Source organism: Enhydra lutris, unplaced genomic scaffold (genome assembly GCF_002288905.1).
Source record: "Enhydra lutris kenyoni isolate GAN:26980312 unplaced genomic scaffold, ASM228890v2 scaffoldscaffold45, whole genome shotgun sequence".
NCBI lineage: Eukaryota > Metazoa > Chordata > Mammalia > Carnivora > Mustelidae > Enhydra > Enhydra lutris.
The window spans coordinates 6,421,359-6,436,710 of NW_019154129.1; the positions used below are offsets into that span (position 1 = coordinate 6,421,359).

General features: G+C 42.2%; 1 protein-coding gene across 3 annotated transcripts in view; it reads left to right on the plus strand.

Annotated features, from left to right (window-relative positions):
• The window catches only part of LOC111156063 (thioredoxin domain containing 11), a 59,579-nt gene that overhangs the window by 9,684 nt on the left and 34,543 nt on the right, over positions 1–15,352 (plus strand). The window contains exons 3-6 of one of the 3 annotated variants that reach the window (XM_022516646.1): positions 841–938; positions 4,934–5,063; positions 14,406–14,505; positions 15,244–15,260. In XM_022516646.1, the coding sequence (XP_022372354.1) occupies positions 841–938; positions 4,934–5,063; positions 14,406–14,505; positions 15,244–15,260 (345 nt within the window). The remainder of the gene's footprint in view (positions 1–840; positions 939–4,933; positions 5,064–14,405; positions 14,506–15,243; positions 15,261–15,352) is intronic. The other 2 variants (XM_022516647.1, XM_022516648.1) reach the window with 2 other exon arrangements.

Below are 15,352 nucleotides of genomic sequence, written 5' to 3' on the forward strand. Positions count from 1 at the left end.
GTCAGTGGTTCTCACCTAGAGGAAGTTTTCTCCCCCCAGGGGACCTTTGGCAGTGTTTGGAGCTGTTCTCAGGGATCACTACTTGAGGCGGGGGAGCTGCTAGCCTGCAGGGGGTACAGTCCGGGAATACTGCTAAAGCCTCCATCCAGTGTGTAGGACGGCCCCTCACAACCAAAACAAACCTACGGAAAGCCCTGTAACAGTGGAAGGCTGAGGTGGCAGTAGTGCCGAAGTGGAAGAGCGCTCCTCTAAGCTATGACCCATCTGGTTTCGGGTACATTTCAGAGTCGATTGGAGACCTAGGGACACTTCTCCTTAAATACTTTAGCATCTACCTGTAAATAGGTGTTTAGTTTGTATTTTTGCTGCTTAATACTACATTTTAGAGCATAGCTTTAATTATCTTATTCTTACTGGTTTTTAGTGTGGTCATTAAAAATGGTCCTTTGATAATTGTGATGTTTTATTTGCAGCTGACATTTTTTCCCTTCTCCTGTGCTCAGTTGGTGACTATCAAAAGATAGCTTTCCGTTGAGTCTTAGTGTAATCATGCTTAGAAAAAGCTCACTCGTGCTCATTCACTTTAGAGTTCAAAGCAAATCATTTCCCTCTTGGACTAGACTGTAAAATACTGGAATCCTAGCTAGACACCATAGATGAGAGTCTGTCTTGTTTATTGTGGTGGTAGATGATGACCTTCTTTGAATACTGGCGATAATTTTTTTTTCTCGCTTTCTGTTTCGGAGAAGAACAGTTCCATTCCTGTGATTTTATCTTTAAAATCTTGGTGGTTTTTCAGTTGTTATTCATAGTCACTTGAAACCTTTTTTGGCTTTGCAGGTGTTGTTTGTGGCAATTAACTGTTGGTGGAACCAGGGGAAATGCAGAAAACAGAAGCACTTCTTTTATTTCCCTGTGATATATCTGTATCATCGGAGGTAAGAACTTTGAATTAGTTTTCTAATTCCAGTAAATTTCCAAAGTGAATTTTTTTTCTGTTTTAAAGTATTAAATATTCACTGTAGGAAATGGAGAAAATACAGATAAGCAAAAATAAAAGGATCTGGGTATTTTATCAGCAGTACACAATCATTATGTGTTTTGCGATATATCCTCTTCTGACTATACAGATCCACCCTCTTTTTTAAATAAAAAAAATGGGATTGTGTAGTAATGGTATTTCCTAAACTGCTTTTTCTTGCTTGTGTGAACATCTCTTCATACCATTACAATGTATGGCATTGTTTTTGATAGTGCCCCCTGCCCCTTTGTGTGGCTACACATTTCAGACGTTCTGAAGTATTTTACTGTATGAAAATGCACAAAGGTCCTTATCCTGTTACCTGGCAACATACCTAAGTCAGGAGGGAATTTTAGCACCTTTTCAGCTGGGAAGAAAATTTAACTACGAGTCCACGGTCCTATGCCCATAATCCTGAAATCCAAAGAGGTTTGAAAACCTAAAAGGTTTTCATAAATGTTGTTCCCATGTGCACTCACCTAGTCTGAAGTGACAAGAGGCTGCCTTTAGTCTTTATCCCACTTAAGGAGCCAGTTTATTACGCTGCAGAAATACTGGTGTTTGATTTTGGAATCCGGCCCAGACCTTGCTGTGAGTGTTAAGTAATGTCTGAAATCGGACTTGGAGAATTTTGAAGACAGATGAGACTTTGGACTTTGTTCAATGTAATTGGCTTGCAGTTTGTTAATGAAGGTAAATGGGTAAAGAATGTTTCATTAGTAAGAGCTTTACTCTTTATGCTTAATTTTTTCCCTCCCTCTGAACTTCCTAGGCCTTAATCAATGAGGGTTTATAAGAAACATCAACCTCTCATTTGTGGGTTATCTGTCACGTTCCATCACGCCTCATGTTTCTAACATAAAATGTTGTGTGGCATATGTAGTATTGTTTCTCAAGAGCTGTTAAATAATATTTGAGCAGAAATGCACTTTGTCACTCCATCTCCACTTTCAACGTCCTTTCGGGATACAAGAGTACTTCTCAGAGTGTGAACTGTTGCATTTGCAGATGCTGAATCTCTGTGCTCTGTAATGGCATAAATAAGCTTGCCCTACGAAGGTCCCTGCAGTTTTCTTCTTGGAAATAGACAGTATTTGGAGATAGGAAATAGGGCATGAGTGCCTAGTATAGGCCTTGCCACTGTAGATAACCGAGCCACTGCCCAGAGGTGGGCCTGATTCGATGTGATATTAAAATCAGGAAAGTTCCCTTGAATCAAGTACAAAATACCTTTTTGGGTTATATGGCTCTGCAGTATATTGTCTTATACTGTTTGTTTTTTTAGATTTATGGAAAGATTGAAAGGATGTGCAAGGAACCTTAGAAACATCTAGTCCATCCTTCTCATTTCACAGATGAGAAGTTTGAGGTTGATAGTCTCCTCGAAGTGCTCGCCCCTCATCTTTGCCCATTAGGTTTTACTTTTTCAGTTCGTTCAGACTCAGTATCCCCCATTCTCAGTGTACCAAAAACAAGCAAGTGTTAAGGCACAGAGATACCTGAGAGGTAGCTTTTTCATATCCTATTTAAGAATCTCTGTTTTATCCATAACACATATGAATGAATGCGTTTCTTTAACTAAACTCTTTTGTGACCATTCAGTGGTGTTGAGGTTCTCTTGATTGATCGTGCTTACCGATGTGGCCCCTCAGCCTCATCACGGGGCAGACAGACCAATCCTGTCTTTGTGGTTTTGTTTTTTTTTTTTTTAAAGCTTTTTTTTTTAAAGATTTTATTTATTTATTCGACAGACAGCAACAAGTAGGCAGAGAGGCAGGCAGAGAGAGAGGGGGAAGCAGGCTCCCTGTTGAGCAGAGAGCCTGATGCGGGGCTTGATCCCGGGACCCTGGGATCATGACCTGAGCTGAAGGCAGATGCTTAACCCACTGAGCCACCCAGAACCCCCATCTGTGTGTTTTTGTTGTTGTTGCTGTGTTTGTAATGGCGTACTTACTACTCGCTGCTTAGAGAAATTAATAGACTTTCTGTATTGCTTTTAAGTAGATACCATTTTTTTTTTTTTTTGCTCGTATTGATAACCACTCACTCAGAAAGTTTATAAAAGGTTCTGAGGCAGGGAGTGGTTTCTTCTAACACTCTGTTACAAGGCTCAGCAGCCCTGGATCAGCTTGTCCTGTGGTCGTGACTGTGGTGTGTTGGTGAAATGTGTTCTAGACCTACATTCTACATATCTTCTCAACTTCTACCAGTCGCTGGGATCCTTCTAATGACACTCCAGGAGTCTGCTTGCCTGAGTAGATGACATTTCCAGATTTGTTGCCTCCTTTTTGCTGAACAAAATATGTTATCAGATGATTTTTTGATTTCTTCCTTTAATTTTTTTTAAGATTTTATTTATTTATTTGACACACAGAGAGAGATCACAAGTAGGCAGAGACGCAGGCTCCCCACCGAGCAGGGAGCCCGATGTGGGGCTCGATCCCAGAACCCAGGGATCATGACCTGACCAAAGGTAGACCTTTGGCTTAAGACCAAAGGCTTAACCCATTGAGCCACCCAGGTGCTCCTTGATTTCTTCCTTTAAATTAAAAATTGTTGGTGGCTGATGGGGTTGGTGGTGGTGGTAATTTTTAAACTTACGTAAGTCTTGAATTGATAGAGTTGTTAACTCTGTCTTCCAGCTGTGCATGTAGAGCGCTATTTTTACTTTTTTCATGCTAACATTCTTTTGTTTGGCATCATATTTTCAGTGCACCCAGAAGAATTGTGTATATCTCATCCCATTATATGTGTGTGTGTGTGTGTGTGTGTGTGTGCATTTATGTTAGCATATAGTATTGGGATAACAGCATTTATGTAATTTTTTACTGTGCTCTGTTTATTGTTGCTATTAACAGGAAGCTTAATGTCAGTTTCTGTTTAGACAAAAGGATGGTTATGGAGTTACTAAATTTTACCTTACTCCCCCACCCTGCCACATTCCATTCAGTTGTATTTGAGTAGTGTCTACATTGTGCAGGACTGAAGAAAGCCATGTGAGGATTCTGATTTAGCTTACTAGGAGGGTCACTGAAAGTCGGTCTTATTTCTTAGCAATGTAAATCATATTCCTGTGTATCCTTAAGCACACCTGGAAGGGAAATAAGATCATTTTTTCAGGTCCCTAACTTTGTCCCTTCCCATAATCTTTTTTTGTTAAAGTCAAGTTTTGAATAGGTTTCAGGTTATTTAGTGATCCTTTGTGTAAGTGCCTGTGGGAATATTAATAGGTACATGTTAGTTGACCAGGGGCCAATTGCTCAGCTTGTTTTTTCTTTCAGAATGATGTGCAAAAGAAAGTCTGCCACCCCCTCCCCCCCACCATCCATTATGTAGTTAAGATCCTGGAATCCGTTAGCGTTTGGTCAGTTGCCAGGATCGCCTTTCTGTTTGGTTTTTTTGTTTTTTTTTTTTTTTTTAAAAATTTTATTTATTTATTTGACAGACAGAGATCACGAGTAGGCAGAGAGGCAGGCAGAGAGAGAGGTGGAGGCAGGCTCCCCGCGGAGCAGAGAGCCCGATGCGGGGCTCGATCCCAGGACCCTGGGATCATGACCTGAGCTGAAGGCAGAGGCCCAACCCACTGAGCCACCCAGGCGCCCCTGTTTGGTTTTGTTTTTTAAAGAAATATTATTATGAGAATTTTTCTTTTCCCCCCAGAGGCTAGGATGAATGTTCTTTGAAGTTCAGTTTGCAGTTGAATTAAGCTCACAGGAGAGTCGAGGCTGCTTGTGCCACCTGGCACACGAGATGCCTATTCTCAGGCCCTCCGTTCACCTCCCGGGACACAGAAGGCTACTCACCTGTGAAGCAGTCAGGATCGTCTTGTGGTTGATGATTTCAGTTATACGTTACAGGTTTAATGCATGGTGTATTATTTTTATTTTTTTATTTTTATTTTTTTGGTACTAGTTTTGGACCAATCGAATACAAAGGCCCCATGAGTGCTGTTTACATTGAGAAGTTTGTCCGCCGGGTGATGAAACCACTTCTCTACATCCCATCTCAATCAGAGTTACTAGATTTTCTCTCAAACTACGAGGTACTTGTCTTTCATATCTCCTCCCATCCCCAAGGTTTCACTGGGTTGTGTTGGATTGTGTATATTGGAAGGGTTTTTTATACCTCCTGATTTACAGCGATGAAAAGATCACATTAGAGATAAGCCCCAATTAAATGCTTTTTGAGATACTTGATCATAGGGTTGGTTTGGCCAAGTGAGTTTGAAGAGAATAGAACACTTGTAAAACCTTGTGAATTTTTTGTTTGGGAATTTCCAAGACTTTCAGTCTTTCTTATGATGAGCTTAGAGCATGTAAGAGTTAACTTACAGGTTATATGCATCTGCAGATTCCTAAAAATTTTATTTGATGCTTTATGGCATGTTACTATGGAATAGTTGGTTTTACTTGTCCATTGTAGTTTAGCTTTTAAAAAAAAACTGGGAATATGTTCCCTTCTGTTTTATAAAGTGCATAACCCTTTCCAGGTCTTATTAATGGAAAGATTCCTAACATGGCTTCTCTGCTGCTTTCCCATCACCAGCTTCATCTCCTGATAAGTTATTTTTATAGGAGCTTCAGTGTGTGTTCAGGACCACTTATTAATGAGAGGCCAGTGTAAAGCTTAAAATAATCTAAATAAATTATAAGTACAGTTCCACAGAAAAACTCAATGGAGCAAGTGTAAGTCATACTTGGGTACAGCATGTAAAAATGATACTTAGACACAGGATTGTAGGTACCTGAGACATAAATCCTATGATCTCGGACCTCACTGATTTTACCTTTTGCACTAGGGAGAGTTTATGCAGATCGGACATGAATTTCTTTCACTGGGATGTCATTTACAGCTTTTCAGCCATGTTAGAAACACTGTGTGTTAACTGTACGTGGGTTCTCTAAGCAGCAGCGTCACTGTCTAGTTATCCTGCTTGTAAGTTCTCAAGTGTACATTAGAGTGAATGTGTCCTTCCTCTTACGTGGATACAGGATGGATTTCTGTGCCCTTCACAGGCTTGTCTCTTGTTCTGCCGGGACAAGCTGGCAGCTGGGAACCACCCTGGGGGCCTGGGCCCGGTCCCTTTGGCAACACTAACTCCTTCTGTGGCATGGGCCAGATCACTCACTTGCATGGCGTCAGGGGACTGGAACAGGGTATTTAACTCTTAGCTGCAGTAGTTGTGTGGTAAGTGGGTGTTCATGTAGGTTTGCGTAGACGACGGGGTCACAGAGGCGGTGCGGCAGAATGGTGAAGAATCAGGACTTGGACACTGAACTCTGTCACTTGTTAGCTGTGTGGCCTATGGGCTGCTTAATCCTTTAAGACTCCGTGCCTTTATCTATAGACAGGGATTGAATAAGACATGAAAATGCCTACAGGATGTAGTCCCAATACAGGAAAACTTATCCACAGAAATGGCATGACAGGAAAATCCTGGATTTTTAGCACTATTGAGAGAACTCGACATGGACACAGTGCTTGCTGGAACTCCCTACTTCTATAAGAAATCTTTTGTTTTATAACTAAGATGATAAAAAATGACCTGCAGGGACGAAGAGGTCTTCCTTCAGGTGTGCTCTGTAGGGAGTTCTGTGGGACACTGTGCTTAGTTTTCCTTGAAACCCTCTATTTTTTTTCATTACATTTTCACTCAGTTTTTCCTAAAAAATAAAGGGAGAAATGGCAGGGGAGCAATGGCACATCAATAAACACTGTATATTATGTGTTTACCCTTTCAAAGAAACGTATGGCAAAAAATTGAGATCATTTAGCCTTATAATAAGAGCACTGAAAGGCAACTTCAGTATTCTTTTCAGCCCTGTTGGAGATTTGTATCCAGAGTTCTGAGCCAGGTCTTAGCAGGGGACACGCGATAAGGGGTAAGACTCGACTAGGACTTCGGGGGCCTGGATATTAGCCCTGACGTGGGCAAGTCTCTGACTTCTGAATTTTGCACAGATTCCTCATCTCTGAATGTAGGGAATTGGCTTATGTAATCCCTCCTGACTGTTTTGGCTTCCATGAGGTTTAGAGGGGGAAAGAGGCAGGAAGAAGAAGGTTTGTCAGTTATTGGTTGGGGAAGTTTTGTTTGTTTTTTTTTTTTTGAGACAATGCACGATAACATCCGTATCAGAGCTCTTTCTGATCTTATTTTGTTTATGGCCTCCGTAGTGTCTCTGTGGTTGGGCCTGCAGGGGAGAGGCAAGTTCCCTTTCATGACTGAGCAGCAAGGCTGGTTTTCTACCTTTAGCCTCTGCATTTTCTGAATCTGCTTGTCAGCGGTGCTTTCAGAAATGATGCTCCGAGTTTGACACTGAGTTCCCATCAGACTCACTGACGTGCTGGTCACATTACTGAAGGGTGTGTTTCGGTGGCCCGCTGAGTTAGAGTGATGCGCAGCAAGGTTTAGACTGCCTTGAAAATAGGACCAAGAGGGTACGGCCAAGATGGGACCCTGTATGGCCTGTCAGCCTTTAGAAGGCTTCCTCCTGAAGTGGTAGATAGCTTTTATCATGTTAGTATTATCTTTCACGGGGCTGCTTCTCACTGAGATGAAATTGTCTGGTTGATAAGAGACAATATTTGATTAATGGTGAAAGAACTCGGGAGGCAAGGCCAGTGTGGCACTTGTGAAACCCTTCATCTTGTGAAACATACTGACACTGCCTAGATGGTCTCGGTTTCGTGCACACTCTCTGTAAGATAACATAATGGCGAAATTCTGGATCCAGAAATGAAACCACCACCACGGCTTAGAGAGTCGAATAAAGAGGAGAGGTAAAGGAATTTTTGGAGGCCCCACTCTAGAGCACAGTATGCTTCTGGACATTCCTCTGAATTAAGGTTTCCCAACCTCGGCATTACGGACGTTGGGAGTCAGGTAGTTTTTTGGAGGTGGGGGCTCTCCCACACTTTGCAGAATGTTCAGTAGCATTCTTGGCCACCACCTACTAGATAGCAGTAGCACCCACCCCCCCTTAGCTGTGACAACCAAAAATAGCCAGGCATTGCCAGATATCCCCTTGGAGGACAAAATAGCCTCATTTGAGAACTTCTGTTGTAAATTACTGTTTTCCCAAATGAGGCCTTAGGAAGATGCTTCACAGGCGTTAGTACAAACACATCTTTTTTGCAGCACACAGAATGCTACAACCTCATTGTTGCAAGCTTTTCTGCTCATCACAGTGGCAGAGACAATATGAAAATCAGGCAGTGCCTTGACTGGAAAATCCTGGAGTGTTATCTCTGGGGGACTAGAGACAGGAATGAGTTGGTTGGTCATCAGTAGAGCTGTCCGTGATGTTCAGCCTTATAATCAAATTGTTACTGCCCCTCCCTGCAAAACATGCTTCCTAAATATGTTGAGGATGTGCTAATTTAAAGAAATCTTACTATAGAAGGTACATCTTTTGATCAAGAGCCTTATCTCCTAATTTATATGTTTTTTAAATAGGGATTTCAGTATCAAGTGTATTTAAATTTAAGTTTACCAGAATTGGGCTAAAGTAACGATTTCATGTTTTTGTGGCACTTCTGAGGTTTGTTAGAGTGGCACTGCTTTTTGCTTATGTCTCTAGGTGTGTTTGTGACACCTTGAGGAAATGCATTTGGTAATTGTCCCCTCATTAAAAAAACTATACTGATCAATTGTAAATTAATTTGTCTCTAATCCACTTATTCGTGAGCAGTTTGGACCATCATAAAATTGTGCCATTAGTGTTAATTACTTGGGAAGTGATGATATCTGAAAGTAATAACTTTTAACATAAATTTTTATTTTACTATGTGTATCCTGACCATATATATACATATGCTTATGTTGCTGTTTTAAAGAAAAATGCTCTAATTTTATCTTGGTTTGAATTTTTTTTAAGTCCTACAGATGAATCCTTCCAAAAACTTCTTTCAGATGATTTGTTATTGAATTACCTAAAGCAGTAAAATGTGTAAACCAGTGTAAAACATTGTATTTGACTTGCTCTCTCAAACCTGCCCAAACTCATTTGCTCATCATTAACTCTAGTTTTCTATATGTAGAAGATGACACTGAGCCTGGATGCAATTTTTAGGAAAATGATTTTGCCTTTGATTTATGGAATATCACAGAAATACATTGCAGGGCGAATATTATAAATATTTGTTTCTGTAAATTCCAGCATAAATTACTCGTTATTAGCCAACAAAGAATGTGTAAACCGCATTGCAAAAGTGCCCTCCAGTGTTGACGTGCTTTTGCTTCTGATCTTCCTACTAGCCGTGCAAGATAGAAATGATGGGTCCTTCTGAACAGAGTAAGCAGGTGGGGGACACAAGGGGTGTAATTTAACCCTCAGTGCAGACTGGCCAGTAGCCCAGGGCTTCTGGCTCCCCAAATTCTCACTTGTATCTGAAGAAATGTTTAAGGTCTTGGAGTTGAAACGTCACTGTAGATCTAGAAGTTAAAACTTTGGGCATTTAGCTATTTTATGTCATTTTTCAGTCTTTTCTCTTTCAGGATGGAAAAATTTTGAAGGTGTTTGCTTCTTAATTGGACTGTAACTTTCCCCCCTTCATTTTTAGGAACGGTTTTTAAGAATAAATAGTAATTGAGGATAGGGCCATGGCTGTTGACCTGCTGTTAAAGCAGCAGGGTTTCACCATTTCCTGTTATTGATTGGGTGTTCTATGTGTGATAATCACAGTATCAAGGCAGGGTAAGGTCTAGATTTTTCTTCTCAGAGATGCACTGAAATCATATCTGCTTTGGGGCACCTGGCTGGCTCAGTCAGTAGAGCATACGCCTCTTGATCTCAGGGGTTGTAAATTTGAGCACCATGGTGGGTGTAGAGATTCTTTAAAAATAAGTTAGTAAGTAAAATCCTACCTGCCTCATAGTGAATGCAGCTAAAAACTAAAGTAAACTTGCCAGTGGACACTGCAGAGGGAGAAGAAGAGCTTGAAGTCCTCTTGTTGGAAACCATGTTAGGAAATTCTTCTTTCTTCATTCATGCCAATCATAGAATCCCTCTTCCTCGAGGATTCTTCCTGCCTATTTAAGATACGGACAGGAAAGTGTCGTTTATTTCTTGTGGACCGCACAGACAGTCATGCCAGGGTCATTGTCATTTTGGTGACTGTTGAGTCGAGTGGGCAGGAAATGGCATTCAGTGATGAGAAGGTCACTCGCAAAGTCACGAGTTCTATGACTGTTCTCATTTTAGTATTTTTTTAGTTATTTGACTTAGATATCAGTAGCTCCTATATCAATAATGTTTTCTTTTTTATTTTTTAAAGCACTTGACAGAATCATCTGATTTGTGCCTTGTAACCTACCCACCAAATGCCAACAGTATTATTTAGAACATTTATCTTGTATTTGTAGCTAAAATAGTTTCTAATTCTTATCACAAATTTTCTGTAATTTATCCACGTAAGATCAGTGATTCTGCATACATCCATTAATCCTTATTCTTATTCTTAGTGGTTTTGGAAAACCACATTGTTTTAAATTAAAGTGGGATGGGGAAGAATCTTGGGAATCTTTTGGAGGGGAAAGCAGGGGCTTAGGAAAATTGCCAAGAGATAGAAAACCTGAGCCTTTTGGAGAAAAACCTAGTAAAATGCCTGGCACCTGTTGTTATCCTTTTGTTTGTTAGTGAAAGTCTGCTCTGCCTCTCCCAACTCATAGTTTTAGAGCACTGTGAATTAGATAGTTTTGAATTTTCTAGGTGTTTATTAACATCAGTACAGAAACACTTCAAGTGCCGTTGAGTAGAAACACCCCGAGCTCACTGTTCTTCTGGCCACTAGAGGGTGTATATACCATCTGCTAAAATTCAAGCTGCGCTGCGAATGGTGTTCACTTAGCAGAGAAATATTTTATGCTGACGAGGATTTGCTGGCCTCCTATAAATAGCCCGTTTCCAGCCCCCTCATTAGAGCAGGTGCTGAATATACTGTCCCCCACAGAATGGAATTAAAAGCACGCAAACTGGGTCACGTTGTAAGTAGGTACTCCTCATGTTTTATTCTTGTTAAATTGTAGGAGGAGCTTTGTGTCATTTATTTTTTTGTCTCCATTCTGTCACTCGTTAACAAATGTTTGTTTTGTGCCTGCTCAGTGCCAGGTACTGTCTGAAGCGGCTATGTAGTGAGAAACTAGAGAGACCCTCTGCTTCCTGGAGGTAAACACCGAGATGAACACCAGACCGGAGCACAGACAAGGTGCAGGGAGTTGAGTCGTGTCCTCCCAAAATTCCTAGCTGCCAGGAACCTCAGAATTGGCCTTATTGGGAAATAGGGTCCTTACAGGTGTCGTTAGTTAAGGATCTCGAGATGAAAGCATCCTGGACTTAGAGTGGGTCCTAAACCCAATAACTAGTTCTGTAGACGAAGAGGAGAGGACACAGAGACACAGGCCGGAAGGCCGTGTGACACCGCGGGCAGGCATGGGAGGGATGCAGCCACAAGCTCGGGACTGTCTGGAGCCACCAAAAACTGGGGAGGAGGCAAGGAAGGGTTCTTCCTCAGAGCCTCCTCAGAGAGCACGGCCCTGCTGCCCTCCTGATTTCGGACTGCTAGCCTCTAGAACTGTGAGAACAGATTTGTTGATCGAGGCCAAGTTCGAGGTAATTTGTTAGGGCAGTTCTAGGAAACTAATGTACAAGGTCATTTCAGATCAATGCCCAAAGGGAAATCAAGGAGGGTGATGTGGTAGGCACAAGGGCAGGGAGGGATGGTATAACTGTTTTAGAAGAGAGGGAAGCCCTCTCTGAGGAAAGGACGTTGCAGCAGAAACTTCGAGTGAGGCCTGTGTGTGACCCAGCCCTGAGGAAATTTCCAGGAGGCAGGAACAGTAAGTTAGAGGTCCTAGGGAAGGACTCAGACTGGTGGAGCCGGAGCAGACGGCAGAGTGGTAGGAGAGGAGGTCACACAGGCGTCCTCCTGTCGTGGGTCCCGAGTACGCGCAGGCAGTGGAACTCCTGTGAGCTTTCCCCCTGGGGGCCAGTTAAGCATCCAGGAGTGGACCAGTAGGCCACTAGGGGAAGAAGACCGTCACATGTTGGTGAGCATCAGAGTGAGGAGGCACAGCCCGTGTACGGGCTTCGTACCTGGCAGGCAGGGCTTCGGCCTGCGTGCCCTGCCGGCTCACTTGAGAGGGCCTCGCAGGTGTTCGAGGCCAGGACAGTGTCGTCTGCCTGGCAGTGGGCCCTGGGTTTATTTGCTGCTGAGCAAACTGTGGGCCCGGACCTAGAAAGGTCCTTGTGCATGAATATGCACTTTCTTGTCTGAAATATTTTAAGTTTCGTTCTCAAACCTGCCAGTTTTCAAAATTAAATACAGACCGTTAATGGTATTATCAATATTTGAAAAATAACTCTTGAAATAGACTTTGCGTGCTCCTTGTGTTGTGAATGGCTCGTTTTTTACAGTTTCTGTTGCTTTGTACCATCCGCTGAAGTTGTTGATTCTTACGGTCTTCATTTCTGTGGCAGAGAGAAGTGAACATAACCTTGCAAATGAGATTGTTTGCTTTGTATTTTTTATGGGATTGCTTTGGCCACAGTGCTCGAAAATTGCAATGCCTGTTCTCTTGAAGATGTGGCTCCTTCATCCCAGTCACGAAGGCACTTGAAAAACCGCAGCTGTGAAGCTGTCAACAAGAGTAAACCCTTACTCTGGGGAGGTGTGCACAGAGGACCCCTGCAGTCGGTCCGCCCGATACTCGTTTTGAAACGTTGAATTTGGGTTTTCCTTGAAGACTCAGAATTCCCATTTCCCTTCCTTCCATTACTGTGTGTACACGTGTGCATATGTATACATGAGACGTGCAGCTGTACCACGCGTGTAGACAGGTGCACGCTCCTGGGCCCTGTGCCCCTTCCTGTTAACGTAAGTGGGAAGAGGGCTGACATTGACCTCCTTTAATTTTTAGCCACGGAACATTTCTTAATATGTAGGGTGAATTTATTCTACTTGATTTTGGTTTGGAAGATTGGTCAGAATTTAAAGAAACCGGAATGAGTCTGTTATCTTTCTGTTGTGTTCATTTCTGTTATCTTTTATGCCCAATATTAACTGATTGACTAGAATGTCTAAAGATTTCATTTTTTAGATGTTAGGATTAACCATTCTGATTCTGTCAGTTTCTAAAAACCAGTTGATTTATTTAGAATTGAATCTTAAAATAAGCAAGTGCTTTAGATTTGAAAGAGTGTGTGTTCCACTACAGATCAGAACTTTCCTTTTTTTTTTTTTTTTTTTTTTTTTTTAGCAATATACTGATGTAAAATTTTACCCAGAGATTAAACTTCTGCTTTACCTTTGGGATCTGATTTTGTCCCAGCGATCAAATCAGTTCAGTTACTTACTAAGAGCGTGTTTTAGGGCCAAAAAGGAGTCTTTACATTTGCCTAGTGCCTTATCAAGCTCATTCTTCTCAATAACCCTGTGATGAAATGTCCCCATTTGCCAGAGAAGGAGACTGAGGCTTCCCACTGAAGGGTCCACCCAAGCCCATTCAGCATCAGACTCCAGGCCCAGCACTTTCCCCAGGGATCTCACGGTTTGGCTTTTCGGACAGATGCTATTATCACAGACAGAATTTGTGCCACAGGGCCTTCAGAGAAGGAAGCAATTATCCTGACCTGGGAGCCAGAATATGTCTGGTAGGGGACAATTAATTGGTTTGGCAGATCGCAGGAGTGTTCTGTGCTAAAGCTTAGAGAAATGGTATGGGCAGGTGGAAAGAAGCTTGTGGGACTAGAGGAGCAAGAGGGTAAGAGATGGACCCTCTGCAGACTGACCTGACCAGACAGGACGGTTGCCATTGTACAGGCTGGGGGCGGGGGTCTGGATGTGGGGGGAAAATGCCCCTGGAAGGATGACCATGAACACCAGTGGAGCCAATCTCATTTAACCTGATTTCCGTAAGTGTGAAGGCATGTTTGGTGTGAATGGGAGGAAGCGATTGAGGAAGAAATCTGAGAAAGGTTACGAAGAAACCTTTCGTAAAACCGGAATCACTGATTTCGTTTACCTGGAGACACTTGGATAAAAGGCGTGAGTACTTGAACTTGACGGTGAGGTTTCTAGTCAGGGACCTAGGAGAACTGTGCTCTGAGGGTGGAGAGACCCACTTAGGGAGAAGGAAGGAAGTTTCAGCTCTCAGTGCCTCTCTAAATGCTCTGTGTCTCCCTGCCTTACCCTGCAGGTTGTCTAGATGGAGGGAAAGCTCAGTCCTGTCCCGCAATTTTGTTCATGTGGTTAGGCTTCTTAAAAAATGAAACACAACGAATTGCAGTTGCCAAATAATAATAATGGCATGTCCCGATTTAAAATATTCCTGTGACACAGTGGCCGCCGGTCCCTCAGTCACCTCATTCTGCTCTTGTTCCCGCAGCCCGGAGTCCTCGGCTACTTTGAGTTCAGTGGCTCGCCCCAGCCTCCTGGTTACCTGACCTTCTTCACGTCAGCGCTGCACTCGCTAAAGAAAGGTAAGAGTGGTTCCTATCCAGACATCAGTACTTGCGGCAGATGTGTATATATCGTTACCTTCTTTTATGTGTGTTACCCTTATGATTACATATTTTAATTGTCCCGATTCTTTTTCTCTGTATGTATATAAAATACACTGTTTTGTGTTGTATTGGCAAACAAAACACTATGCCATCTCAAATACAGTTTTCTAAGATGTTTAGCTTTTTAAACTGTAGCTTGATCGTTCTGTGTCTGCAAATATATATTTTATACTGAAAATTTAATATGCCATGATCTCTTTTTTGAGTCTATAGATACAAGTTGTGGTCAGAGCTTTTAGTGGTTATGTTACCAGTTGGGTATACCATAATTTAGGAATACATTTCCTTTGGGAAGTAGTTTTACAAGTATAAGAGTCATGTTACATTACAGCATATATATGTGTATATATATATATAAAATTTTGTTTTATTTATTTATACTTAACTGAATCATGTATTATTTGAGGTCCCTACTTTTTAAATGAAACATTGTGTCCTGCCCATCTTTTCATGTTGTTTCTTGTTCTTCTCTGTGCCAGTCATGACCTCCTGTCAGTTTTCTGTTGGATACACTTTCATCTGCTCACTTGTCTGTGTCTTCTGTTACTGTGCTGCTCCAGGTCCCTTCCCTCGCCCCTGGACTAGACCAGTGGACCCTCAGCTGGTGTCACCTCTTGCCCCTTCTTCCTCACATTAGGGTCTGTTCTCCCCATCCTCTAGCGTCCAGCTCTCCACCTGTCAGACCCTGATTCATCCTACAGGGTCCGGTCAGATACCACTTCTACAGTTTGCCCTGATCTCAGTTGGGTATCTTATCAGTTCTCATTCA